This window comes from Poromitra crassiceps (genome assembly GCF_964638095.1).
Source record: "Poromitra crassiceps genome assembly, chromosome: 9".
NCBI lineage: Eukaryota > Metazoa > Chordata > Actinopteri > Beryciformes > Melamphaidae > Poromitra > Poromitra crassiceps.
This window is the reverse complement of record NC_139630.1, coordinates 50,545,459-50,559,538: the sequence shown is the minus strand read 5'-3', so window position 1 is coordinate 50,559,538 and position 14,080 is coordinate 50,545,459. Positions and strand designations below refer to the sequence as shown.

The 14,080-nt window shown below is 49.3% G+C and overlaps 2 protein-coding genes across 2 annotated transcripts; both read right to left on the bottom strand.

Moving 5' to 3' along the window:
- Positions 1–1,160: 1,160 nt before the first annotated feature.
- On the bottom strand, positions 1,161–3,887 carry LOC310782376 (zinc finger MYM-type protein 4-like; the record flags this gene model as incomplete). The annotated part of the gene is made up of 1 exon (XM_083643041.1): positions 1,161–3,887. The coding sequence occupies one exon, from the start codon at positions 3,885–3,887 to the stop codon at positions 1,161–1,163; it is 2,727 nt and encodes a 908-aa protein (XP_083499167.1).
- A 5,144-nt stretch (positions 3,888–9,031) lies between these two features.
- LOC310782375 (zinc finger MYM-type protein 4-like) lies at positions 9,032–11,746 on the bottom strand (the record flags this gene model as incomplete). Its single annotated transcript, XM_083643040.1, has 1 exon — positions 9,032–11,746. One exon carries the CDS (start codon positions 11,744–11,746, stop codon positions 9,032–9,034), a length of 2,715 nt encoding a protein of 904 aa, XP_083499166.1.
- Positions 11,747–14,080: the final 2,334 nt, after the last annotated feature.

Below are 14,080 nucleotides of genomic sequence, written 5' to 3'. Positions count from 1 at the left end.
CTTCTGGTCCGAATGGTTTGATGAATAATCTGATCTGAGGAATAATCTCCCCAATGCCCCAGGGCAGACAGGGACTCTGTCCTAGAGTGAGCACCAGGCGCGGACTGCATAATCGGGCACGTCGGGCAAATGCCCGGTGGCCCGGCCTGGCCTGCAAAAAAAAAAAAATTGGTGCCCGCAGTCAGGCCACTCACTGAACAGCAGGCCAGGCGCCGCCTACTGGTTTACTAGTGGTTTTATTACTTTATTCAGGGTTAAAGTGGGTGCATCTCATTGTAAAATTGGACTCGGCCCAAATTGGGCTTCAAACGGCCCAAATCATGCTTCAAACGACCCAAATTGGGCTTCAAACGGCCCAAATCTGGCTTCAAACGGCCCAAATTGGGCTTCAAACGGACCAAATTTTTCACCAGCGCCCTTCGGACGCCGGCACACGCGTCAGCCCGTATCAGCCTGGCCTGCTTGGTATCTAATGCCCGGCCTGAATTATTTTCCCAGTCCGCCCCTGGTGAGCACCGTCCTTCGGATGAGACGCTAAACCGAGGTCCTGTCTATCTGTGGTCATTAAAGATCCCATTGGCACTCTTGGGTGTAACCAGGGTGCCCTGGCTAAATTACCAAACAGGCCTTCCTTCAATCATGGCCACCGAATGTTACTTAATTGATACATTCAGTCCTCAACTCTCCACCGTGATAGCTGTTGTGTGGTGAGTGTTCTGGAGCAAACTGGCTGCCGTGCATCACCCAGGTGGGTGCTACACATCGGTGGTGGATATTCCCGCTCCACCCCCCCCCCCCCGATATGTGAAGCGCTTTGAGTGTCTAGAAAGGCGCTATATAAATCCAATTAATTAATTAATTGTTCCTCGTCAGAAGCTACCACACTTGGCAGACAAAACACAGTGGGGCAGCAGGGTCCTGCTGAGCAGTAAAACAACATTCTGAATGCTGAGCCCAGTCTTACATGTCAACCCTCGAGTCTCAGCTGTACAATAAACTGCATTACAGGATCCTCTTCAAATCCTGCTAAATGGGATAATAGAGGTTTGACTTGAATTTCTGTTCATTGGAACGTGTTTAAATGTGCATGTGAGTCAAATTCCATATATTTTTCACCACAAGCTAATTCTCAAAGCACAAAAATCTCAATTCTCTTTTCATCACTCTGAATCCTCCTCTCTGTACTCAGGTACATAGGTCGGGTCATTTTGCTTCTGCTGCCGCCCCCCTCCCCCTCCCCCCTTGCCCGTCTTGATGTGCATCTCGTGGATGGCGAGGATGCGGATGAGCATGGCATCCATGGTGCTGTCGTCCAGCGGGGTGGAGGAGAACCAGATGGGACTGTTGGGAACGCAGCAGCTCTCTGGGTGAAGGTAAAACAGTTTGGTGGACTGCTTGACCGTCTCTGAGCATTTGGAGAGGTAGTACTCATAGAGTCTGACCGGACAGCGGAGAGGGCTCTCAATATTCTCTACCATATCCAGGATTTCCGCTTTACTCTCCTCCTTTTCCTCCCCATCATCCTTCTTACGCTTCTTGGGTGGGGCACCATCTTCATCTGCCTGCGGCTGCTCCTCCTCCTGGCTCGTGGCTACGGGAGGGTAGAAGCGCAGGAAGGTGGTCTTGGTGTTGTTGGCGGTGGTCTTGGTGCAGCGCATGACGTGGCTGAAGGACAGCTGGCGGTGCTGCTTCACTGTTCTGAAGCCAAAATACTTGCAGCAGAAGAAGAGCAGGGTGTTGAGGAGGATGATTGGGGAGTAGGCCCCCAGCTGTTTGCTGTCCCACAGGTACTCCTCCTTCACACGGGAATGGACATAGCCACTGGCTGTGATTTGGGGTTCGAAATCTTTTAGCATCTTGGTGATCTCCATGGAGAACTTGTTGTAGAATCTATCGGTGAATATGTTCTCCACACGGCCATTATCAAACAGGTACTTTTGTATGCCGAGACAGAGGTAGAACAAGCTGTCAGGTGAGTATGGCTCTCCGTTGGGTCGTTTCACCTCGGTGATGAAGCAACAGAGGCCGTAGCTCAGCTCTGCTGTGGTGCAGCGAAGAACATGCTCCTTTAACTCCATGATACGAGAGCCGAAGCGTGGCTTCTCAATGTTGAGCTGGGTCTCCCTCCACTGGATCCAGCTCTTCCAGGCATAGATTCCGTACTGACTCTTCAGTGTGTGGGGCTCCCTCGCCATCACTGACTTAGATGCCTTAGCCGACTGTTTCGACTTACGACCCTTATTATTATTGTCCCTGGCTTTCCTGTGAAGATGTTGTCGTTGTGAAGCGGCAGGCGGAGGAGGCCTGGGGCAGCGTGGGGGGTGTCTCAGCTGGGCCATCATCTCCAGAGTAAAGTTAGCCTCGATGTCCATGGGAGGCGGGACTGAAGGCGGGCGCTCAGAATAAGGCTCACTGGCCACGCCCACAGGAGAGTCTATGAGCGGGTGTAGCTTCTCGTGGTCGTACGGTCGATTGGGTGACCTGAAACCGGCGTCAGAGGAGGGCTCCGCCCAGTTGTTTAGGAAGCCGGCCATGTTGTCAGCTGTGTCCAAGTCATCACTGTAGTTACTGGCCAGGTTGTCAGCTGTGTCCAAGTCATCACTGTAGTTACTGGCCAGGTTGTCAGCTGTGTCCAAGTCATCACTGTAGTTACTGGCCATGTTGTCAGCTGTGTCCATGTCATCACTGTAGTTACTGGCGTGGTCATCCGGGGCGTGAGCTTCTGGCCTGTCTCTCTCTTTGTCTTTCTCTACCAAACGATCCTTCTGCCCCTCCTTATCACTCCCACCCTCCTGGTCGGCCACCATCTCAGTCATGAGGAGAAGCTCTGCCTCGAAGGGGTCGGCTGGGATCTTCTCCTTGATCTCCTGGATGGTTTCCACAATGCGCTCAGCACTGTCAACCCTCCTGGGGACAGGCAGCGGTAAGGGCAGACCCATGGGCTCGGGAGTGTACTGCCAGAACATGCCCATAGGCACTGGAACAAACAGTGGCACTGGGACAGGCAAGACTATCACCTTTGGGAAGTTGTCATCTGTCTGTACTTCAGTGTCGACTGTGTGTATTTTACAGGAGATTCCCTTGTTCTTGACCAACGGTCTACAGAGAACAGCCTTGTTCTTCAGCACCTTGGGAGGAGGAGCCTTCGCAGCGTCTGTCTTGAACTTTTTCTGAAAACCCATCACACATAGTAGAGTGCAAAAGTTCCTGATGGAAGTATCTGACATGGCTAGGTGGTAGGCTGATACTGTGGTCTTCCCACAGCTGTCACAAGACAATGGAGCACCTGATGCACTGGCAGACTGGACCTTGTATGCCATCACACAGCTGCTGGTACAGAAGAGCTGCACCACGTCCTCGCTGCCTTTGTTTTCCTTCATGTCTGACACCAGCTGCGAAGTGTGGCACATGCTACATGGCTGGGGTGTCTTGACGTTCTCTTTGAACTTGACCAGACATTCTGCCGTGCACAGGGTTTTGCTGCCGCCCTCCATCTTCAGTACGAGGGGCTTGTTCTGGCAGTAGGCACCGCAGTTCTCACAGCTAGCCACGGACAGATTGTTGACTGTGCGGAAACAGCTAAAACAGGAGTCACTGCAAATCAGGTGGACAGCATCATTCAGGATCACCTCATGTTTGCTAATGCAGTCTCTGGTGCAAATGCTGCAGATTGACATGGATGGGATCTGCTGGACAACTCTTGCCACAGGCAGTCCTGCTGAGTCGCTTGAGTCCCCATCTCCCTCATTTTCCTCCTTTGTATCCATGTCCATCTGCTCATCTGTAAGACAGGTGTTTGTTGTCCCCTCGTTAGTGCAAGAAGGTTTGTCCATGTTGCCATGCCTTGTCCATGCCTTCATCTCATCGCCTTCTTTGTCATTCTTCATCTCGGCAACCTCTTTTTCACATTCAATCGTCCCTTCTGGCTCACCTCCGCTCACAGATAAAACTGTGCTGACCGACTCCATCACAGAGAAAGAATCCTCTGAAGGGAGCGGCTCAAAATCAGATCCCGGTACATGAGAAAATACCTCCTCTGCCTCAGCTGTGCACATGGTAAAAATCACACCCAGGTGAGAAGTAAGCGGTGCAGACATTATCAGCCTATCTGTGTCATAAATCACTGACATCACTGATGATGTCACAATGTCTATGACATCACTGATAATGTCACAATGTCTATGGCATCATCAGTGGGACATCATTAGTGGGTATGACATCATCACCACTGGCCTATTCGATGATTGTGGGACATGACATCATTCATCAGTCACATCACTCGATGATTGTGGGGCATGACATCATCAGTGGGTATGCCATCATCAGTCGGGGGCATTTGCCCACAAGACAGACAGACGGTGGTCGATGGCCATAACGGATGGATGGACAGACAGATGGTCCGCGCCATAACGGACGGAAGGACATCTCCACCAATTGACGATTGTGGGTCTGGGGCCCACAGGACATTGTGGTGCTGGTACCCACAAGGACAGACAGTCCGTGCCATAAAGGACGGAAGGACGGTCCGTACCATAAAGGAAGGACGGACGAGCACACAAAGTCAGTTATAGAAGCGGCTGCACGGCTTAAAAATACTAACGTTACTGGGTTTCATAGCTTTTGAAGAACAAGGCTGGTCTGAATTGCTTCTAACCTGTAAAATGTGTTGTGAAATATGCTACATAGGCCTATATCCTATTTTATTGATCTGTTGTAATATTATCAATATGCTATCCTGATGTGATTGTATTGCTCAATATTTTGTATTGGTTCTATTGTTATTTGTGTGTTGTTCGCTGCTGCTGCGCTATGATCAGATTTACCAACAGGAATCATTAATGTTTCATGTAATCTTATGTGGGTTATTCAATACCACTCTCTACACCTAGCCTACTCAGTTTGTCCCACCAGCAGTCATATGAGGTAAGCTAAGCTAAGGGGGTCTGACATTTCTACTGTTAAATACCATTCAAAATAATATCTGACTAATATAATAGGTGGTGTTCCGGCGGACCCACAATCCATTCAACTGAGCATGCTCAGAACCCTGCCCTATTATAGTAGTATAAACCCACCCTATCAATCAATCAATCAATCAATCAATCAATCAATCAATCAATCAATCAATCAATCAATCAATCAATCAATTTTATATTCATATAGGGCCAAATCATAACAAGAGTTATCCCAAGGCGCTTTACAAAATAGAGCAGGTAGAAGATCAGGCTCTTTATTTTAGACCCAACAATTGAAACTAGTCTCAAATGCACTGGCGATTTTACATCATCATGGTCATGTGGCAGTTGGAACAATTACCCAACAAGAGCATGCACTTGGCGGGTGGCAAGGAAAAGACCCCTTTAATGGGGAAAGAAAACCTTGAACAGACCTGTCTCTTGGTGGGCGTTCATCTGCCATGAGAGAGGGAGAGAGAGAGATGCACAGTAATGGTAGTAATAATTAGTATATAAGTAATAACTACAATAAGTAAGAGCATACATGTAAGTAGTAGTAGTAATGCACAGTTACGACAGTAGTAACAGTAGCAGATGTAATAAGAACAGGACTAATAATAGTAATAGTAGTGGTAGGTGTAGAAAAGGCTCCGTAATGCCCCACCATCAGGCCTGTTCGTGGGCCAATTAACACCCACGAACTGAAGGAGCCCACGACCCAATGATGATGTCACCGGCGATAATGTCAGAGTTCACCTTGTGAGGTCATCGGTGATGTCAGAGATTCCCCTGTGAGGTCATCGGTGATGTCAGACGGTCTAGGCTGTCTCCAGACTGTGTGATGTCCAACGTGACTTTGAGCAGAGCCTCGGGAAAGAGTTACAGTCACTCTCAGCATCATAGCACGAGCCACCGGAGTCACCATAGCGCAGCGCGACACAGCAGCGCCAGCTCACGGTCAACCGTACGCTCAAACGCCTCCGCCCACTCTTTCTCCTCAGCCCGATCGGCAGCCTACGAAGAGGAGGTGGCGCTGTTGAGGACCGAGAGCCTTCGCCGCCAAATCGCAGAGGAGGATGAAGCTGAGGAGGAGTACAACCGGCTAAATGAGCAAACCAGAGATGCTCCACGGGGCGGCCGTCTCCTTCTAATGGCTGAAGACTATAGTAAGGTCGAGGCTTCCCTCCCCCACCGAGCGCAGCACGACTGCTTCCTCGCTGACCTCACGCAGTTGAGTTTCCTCAACTGGAAATTCAACCCACCAGATGCCCCTCACTCCGGCGGTTGCTGGGAGCGAGAGATTCACTCAGTGAAGCAGGCCTTGCGGCACAGTTGGTTACGGAGGAGGTGCTCAGGACACTCCTCATGGAGGTGGCAAGATGATCATAGACCCCCAGCTCCCGCGCACACTTTGGCCGATGGGGACAGTCACCAAACTTTCCCCTGGACTGGACAACGAAGTGAGGTCTGCTGACGTAAAGGTGCCGTACTTACACCCGGCCGATGGCCAAGCTTATTCAGCTCCCCTCACTGCCAGACTAATCAACCGAGCCCTGCCTACACCTAGTGGGACTGGAGTGCCATTTCTGGAAGAATATAGATTCCCCGCAAGAATCTGAGGGCGGCTGTAGAAAAGGCTCCGTAATGCCATCGGTGATGACAGTTTCCCCTGTGAGGTCATCGGTGATGTCAGACAGTCTAGGCTGTCTCCAGACTGTGTGATGTCCGATGTGACTTTGTGAGATCATCGATGATGTCATACCTCGAATGTGGGAGGTATAAAAGTGATGTTCTATTATGCTGTTCTCTCTGCAATCTGTAAGCTATCTATATCCCTACTACTCTGTATGTTGCTTGCTCTATACTTCTGCCTGATATCTCAAATAAACGCCTGAAAGACATCTCTGTGGTTCTAACCGATCACTCCTCGCGAGCTCTTACCTAAGATCCAGCACAACTCAAGAAACTTCCTTACATCCTTAGATCAATCAATCAATCACTTTTATATTCATATAGGGCCAAATCATAACAAGAGTTATCCCAAGGCGCTTTACAAAAGCAGGTAGAAGACCAGACTCTTTATTTTAGACCCAACAATTGAAACTAGTCTCAAATGCACTGATTACCCAACAAGAGCATGCACTTGGCGACGGTGGCAAGGAAAAGACCCCTTTAATGGGGGAAGAAAACCTTGAACAGACCTGTCTCTTGGTGGGCGTTCATCTGCCATGAGAGAGGGAGAGAGAGATGCACAGTAATGGTAGTAATAATTAACAACTACAATAAGAGCATACATGTAAGTAGTAATAGTAATGCACAGTTATGACAGTAGTAACAGTAGCAGATGTAATAAGAACATGACTAATAATAGTAATAGTAGTGGTAGGTCTCTTCTCACTGGAGTCAGCACTGTAGTAGATTGTATTTGTTGAAGTGACATGGGTGACATCATCACTGATGACATCACAATTGGCTTCAGTGACATCACTGAGGACATTGTCGAGCGCTCTTCACTGCCTTGACTTCACTAGGGAGTTTGATTTATCGACAATGATGATGAGCAATGCGTGAGGATTTGTTAATCCAGCGTTTGACATTGTAGCCTAGTAGTAGTACAGTAATAATGTAAGATATTATCAACACTTGTTGTAAAAAATTGTAAAAAAAAAAAGAAAAGAAAAAAAAGGGAAACTTTTTGTGTTTTTACCTTTATTTATACAGGGGGAGTCACAGAGCAATGCTCTCTTTTTCAGGAGTGCCCTGCTGTTCACATTCACACCTGGAACCTGACCAGTACAACCACAGTCTGATCTGCTGGCACCTCAGTGTTGGTAATGAGGGAGGGGCAAGCACTGCCTTTTCACTTTACCCAGCCAGATTTATCCTGCCGGTAGCGGGGATTGAGCCGACGACCTTCCGGTCATAAGCTCGCTTCTCTAACCGTTGGGCCACCACTGCCCCACCTCTGCCACCACTGCCCAACCCATGACCACATCATGTAGCAACCAGGACCCCATGCAACTCAAGCCCATTCAAGGAAACTACATATTTCAACAGCCCAAGTTTGGCACTGATGACATGACATGATGTGGGCAATGTTTCTCTGTTTCAATTTTTGTCCCACTAATGATGTCATAGGAGGCAACTGATGATGTAATCAGTGATGTCATCAATGATGTCATACCATCACTGATAATGTCATCAGCGAGCCCGCGCAGCGGGCGAGCCTAGGCATCGAGGCCTATAGGCAGCGCGCGAGATGCCTAGTTGGAAAAACATTTCATCAGAGTAGTATTCTGGTGGAAGAGGTGTTGGAGGACCAGTAGGAGGTGCCTTTCCCCTCTGGTCCGATGAATAATCTGATCTGAGGAATAATCTCCCCAATGCCCCAGGGCAGACAGGGACTCTGTCCTAGAGTGAGCACCGTCCTTCGGATGAGACGTTAAACTGAGGTCCTGACTCTCTGTGGTCATTAACATTAAAGATCCCATTGGCACTCTTGGGTGTAACCAGGGTGCCCTGGCTAAATTACCAAACAGGCCTTCCTTCAATCATGGCCACCGAATGTTACTTAATTGATACATTCAGTCCTCAACTCTCCACCGTGATAGCTGTTGTGTGGTGAGTGTTCTGGCGCAAACTGGCTGCCATGCATCACCCAGGTGGGTGCTACACATCGGTGGTGGATAAGTTGAGTTCCCCCCCCCCCCCGATATGTGAAGCGCTTTGAGTGTCTAGAAAGGCGCTATATAAATCCAATCAATTAATTCATTAATTGTTCCTCATCAGAAGCTACCACACTTGGCAGACAAAACACAGTGGGGCAGCAGGGTCCTGCTGAGCAGTAAAACAACAGTCTGAATGCTGAGCCCAGTCTTACATGTCAACCCTCGAGTCTCAGCTGTACAATAAACTGCATTACAGGATCCTCTTCAAATCCTGCTAAATGGGATAATGGAGGTTTGACTTGAATTTCTGTTCATTGGAACGTGTTTAAATGTGCATTTGAGTCAATTTCCATATATTTTTCACCACAAGCTAATTCTCAAAGCACAAAAATCTCAATTCTCTTTTCATCACTCTGAATCCTCCTCTCTGTACTCAGGTACATAGGTCGGGTCATTTTGCTTCTGCTGCCGCCCCCCTCCCCCTCCCCCCTTGCCCGTCTTGATGTGCATCTCGTGGATGGCGAGGATGCGGATGAGCATGGCCTCCATGGTGCTGTCGTCCAGCGGGGTGGAGGAGAACCAGATGGGGCTGTTGGGAACGCAGCAGCTCTCTGGGTGAAGGTAAAACAGTTTGGTGGACTGCTTGACCGTCTCTGAGCATTTGGAGAGGTAGTACTCATAGAGTCTGACTGGACAGCGGAGAGGGTTCTCAATATTCTCTACCATATCCAGGATTTCCGCTTTACTCTCCTCCTTTTCCTCCCCATCATCCTTCTTACGCTTCTTGGGTGGGGCACCATCTTCATCTGCCTGCGGCTGCTCCTCCTCCTGGCTCGTGGCTACGGGAGGGTAGAAGCGCAGGAAGGTGGTCTTGGTGTTGTTGGCGGTGGTCTTGGTGCAGCGCATGACGTGGCTGAAGGACAGCTGGCGATGCTGCTTCACTGTTCTGAAGCCAAAATACTTGCAGCAGAAGAAGAGCAGGGTGTTGAGGAGGATGATCGGGGAGTAGGCCCCCAGCTGTTTGCTGTCCCACAGGTACTCCTCCTTCACATGGGAATGGACATAGCCACTGGCTGTGATTTGGGGTTCGAAATCTTTTAGCATCTTGGTGATCTCCATGTAGAACTTGTAGAATCTATCGGTGAATATGTTCTCCACACGGCCATTATCAAACAGGTACTTTTGTATGCCGAGACAGAGGTAGAACAAGCTGTCAGGTGAGTATGGCTCTCCGTTGGGTCGTTTCACCTCGGTGATGAAGCAACAGAGGCCGTAGCTCAGCTCTGCTGTGGTGCAGCGAAGAACATGCTCCTTTAACTCCATGATACGAGAGCCGAAGCGTGGCTTCTCAATGTTGAGCTGGGTCTCCCTCCACTGGATCCAGCTCTTCCAGGCATCGATTCCGTACTGACTCTTTAGTGTGTGGGGCTCCCTCGCCATCACTGACTTAGATGCCTTAGCCGACTGTTTCGACTTACGACCCTTATTATTATTGTCCCTGGCTTTCCTGTGAAGATGTTGTCGTTGTGAAGCGGCAGGCGGAGGAGGCCTGGGGCAGCGCGGGGGGTGTCTGAGCTGGGCCATCATCTCCAGAGTAAAGTTAGTCTCGATGTCCATGGGAGGCGGGACTGAAGGCGGGCGCTCAGAATAAAGCTCACTGGCCACGCCCACAGGAGAGTCTATGAGCGGGTGTAGCTTCTCGTGGTCGTACGGTCGATTGGGTGACCTGAAACCGGCGTCAGAGGAGGGCTCCGCCCAGTTGTTTAGGAAGCCGGCCATGTTGTCAGCTGTGTCCAAGTCATCACTGTAGTTACTGGCCAGGTTGTCAGCTGTGTCCAAGTCATCACTGTAGTTACTGGCCAGGTTGTCAGCTGTGTCCAAGTCATCACTGTAGTTACTGGCCATGTTGTCAGCTGTGTCCATGTCGTCACTGTAGTTACTGGCGTGGTCATCCGGGGCGTGAGCTTCTGGCCTGTCTCTCTCTTTGTCTTTCTCTACCAAACGCTCCTTCTGCCCCTCCTTATCACTCCCACCCTCCTGGTCGGCCACCATCTCAGCCATGAGGAGAAGCTCTGCCTCGAAGGGGTCGGCTGGGATCTTCTCCTTGATCTCCTGGATGGTTTCCACAATGCGCTCAGCACTGTCAACCCTCCTGGGGACAGGCAGCGGTAAGGGCAGACCCATGGGCTCGGGAGTGTACTGCCAGAACATGCCCATAGGCACTGGAACAAACAGTGGCACTGGGACAGGCAAGACTATCACCTTTGGGAAGTTGTCATCTGTCTGTACTTCAGTGTCGACTGTGTGTATTTTACAGGAGATTCCCTTGTTCTTGACCAACGGTCTACAGAGAACGGCCTTGTTCTTCAGCACCTTGGGAGGAGGAGCGTCTGTCTTGAACTTTTTCTGAAAACCCATCACACATAGTAGAGTGCAAAAGTTCCTGATGGAAGTATCTGACATGGCTAGGTGGTAGGCTGATACTGTGGTCTTCCCACAGCTGTCACAAGACAATGGAGCACCTGATGCACTGGCAGACTGGACCTTGTATGCCATCACACAGCTGCTGGTACAGAAGAGCTGCACCACGTCCTCGCTGCCTTTGTTTTCCTTCATGTCTGACACCAGCTGCGAAGTGTGGCACATGCTACATGGCTGGGGTGTCTTGATGTTCTCTTTGAACTTGACCAGACATTCTGCCGTGCACAGGGTTCTGCTGCCGCCCTCCATCTTCAGTACGAGGGGCTTGTTCTGGCAGTAGGCACCGCAGTTCTCACAGCTAGCCACGGACAGATTGTTGACTGTGCGGAAACAGCTAAAACAGGCGTCACTGCAAATCAGGTGGACAGCATCATTCAGGATCACCTCATGTTTGCTAATGCAGTCTCTGGTGCAAATGCTGCAGATTGACTTGGATGCGATCTGCTGGACAACTCTTGCCACAGGCAGTCCTGCTGAGTCGCTTGAGTCCCCATCTCCCTCATTTTCCTCCTTTGTATCCATGTCCATCTGCTCATCTGTAAGACAGGTGTTTGTTGTCCCCTCGTTAGTGCAAGAAGGTTTGTCCATGTTGCCATGCCTTGTCCATGCCTTCATCTCATCGCCTTCTTTGTCATTCTTCATCTCGGCAACCTCTTTTTCACATTCAATCGTCCCTTCTGGCTCACCTCTGCTCACAGATAAAACTGTGCTGACCGACTCCATCACAGAGAAAGAATCCTCTGAAGGGAGTGGCTCAAAATCAGATCCCGGTACATGAGAAAAGACCTCCTCTGCCTCAGCTGTGCACATGGTAAAAATCACACCCAGGTGAGAAGTAAGCAGTGCAGACATTATCAGCCTATCTGTGTCATAAATCACTGACATCACTGATGATGTCACAATGTCTATGACATCACTGATAATGTCACAATGTCTATGGCATCATCAGTGGGACATCATTAGTGGGTATGACATCATCACCACTGGCCTATTCGATGATTGTGGGACATGACATCATCAGTCACATCACTCGATGATTGTGGGGCATGACATCATCAGTGGGTATGCCATCATCAGTCGGGGGCATTTGCCCACAAGACAGACAGACGGTGGTCGATGGCCATAACGGATGGATGGACAGACAGATGGTCCGCGCCATAACGGACGGAAGGACAGCTCCACCAATTGGCGATTGTGGGGCTGGGGCCCACAAGGACAGACAGTCCGTGCCATAACGGACGGAAGGACGGTCCATACCATAAAGGAAGGACGGACGACCACACAAAGTCAGTTATAGAAGCGGCTGCATGGCTTAAAAATACTAACGTTACTGGGTCTCATAGCTTTTAAAGAACAAGGCTGGTCTGAATTGCTTCTAACCTGTAAAATGTGTTGTGAAATATGCTACATAGGCCTATATCCTATTTTATTGATCTGTTGTAATATTATCAATATGCTATCCTGATGTGATTGTATTGCTCAATATTTTGTATTGTTCTATTGTTATTTGTGTGTTGTTCGCTGCTGCTGCGCTATGATCAGATTTACCAACAGGAATCATTAATGTTTCATGTAATCTTATGTGGGTTATTCAATACCACTCTCTACACCTAGCCTACTCAGTTTGTCCCACCAGCAGTCATATGAGGTAAGCTAAGCTAAGGGGGTCTGACATTTCTACTGTTAAATACCATTCAAAATAATATCTGACTAATATAATAGGTGGTGTTCCGGTGGACCCACAATCCATTCAACTGAGCATGCTCAGAACCCTGCCCTATTATAGTAGTATAAACCCACCCTATCAATCAATCGATCAATCAATCAATCAATCAATCAATCAATCAATCAATCAATCAATCAATCAATCAATTTTATATTCATATAGGGCCAAATCATAACAAGAGTTATCTCAAGGCGCTTTACAAAATAGAGCAGGTAGAAGATCAGGCTCTTTATTTTAGACCCAACAATTGAAACTAGTCTCAAATGCACTGGCGATTTTACATCATCATGGTCATGTGGCAGTTGGAACAATTACCCAACAAGAGCATGCACTTGGCGGGTGGCAAGGAAAAGACCCCTTTAATGGGGGAAGAAAACCTTGAACAGACCTGTCTCTTGGTGGGCGTTCATCTGCCATGAGAGAGGGAGAGAGAGAGATGCACAGTAATGGTAGTAATAATTAGTAATTAGTATATAAGTAATAACTACAATAAGTAAGAGCATACATGTAAGTAGTAGTAGTAATGCACAGTGACGACAGTAGTAACAGTAGCAGATGTAATAAGAACAGGACTAATAATAGTAATAGTAGTGGTAGGTGTAGAAAAGGCTCCGTAATGCCCCACCATCAGGCCTGTTCGTGGGCCAATTAACACCCACGAACTGAAGGAGCCCACGACCCAATGATGGTGACATCATCGGCGATGATGTCAGAGTTCACCATGTGAGGTCATCGGTGATGTCAGAGTTTCCCCTGTGAGGTCATCGGTGATGTCAGATGGTCTAGGCTGTCTCCAGACTGTGTGATGTCCAACGTGACTTTGAGCAGAGCCTCGGGAAAGGAGTTACAGTCACTCTCAGCATCATAGCACGAGCCACCGGAGTCACCATAGCGCATCGCGACACAGCAGCGTCAGCTCACGGTCAACCGTACGCTCAAACGCCTCCGCCCACTCTTTCTCCCCAGCCCGATCGGCAGCCTACAAAGAGGAGGTGGCGCTGTTGAGGACCGAGAGCCTTCGCCGCCAAATCGCAGAGGAGGATGAAGCTGAGGAGGAGTACAATCGGCTAAATGAGCAAACCAGAGCGGCGCAACGGGCCCAAGCAGAGGCCCAAGCAGAGGCTCAGCGGGCCCAAGAACAGGCCCAAGCAGAGGCTCAGCGGGCCCAAGAACAGGCCCAAGCAGAGGCTCAGCTGGCCCAAGAAGCAGTCCAGCAGCTCCAGGCGAAGGCCCTCCAAGATAGAGAGCGG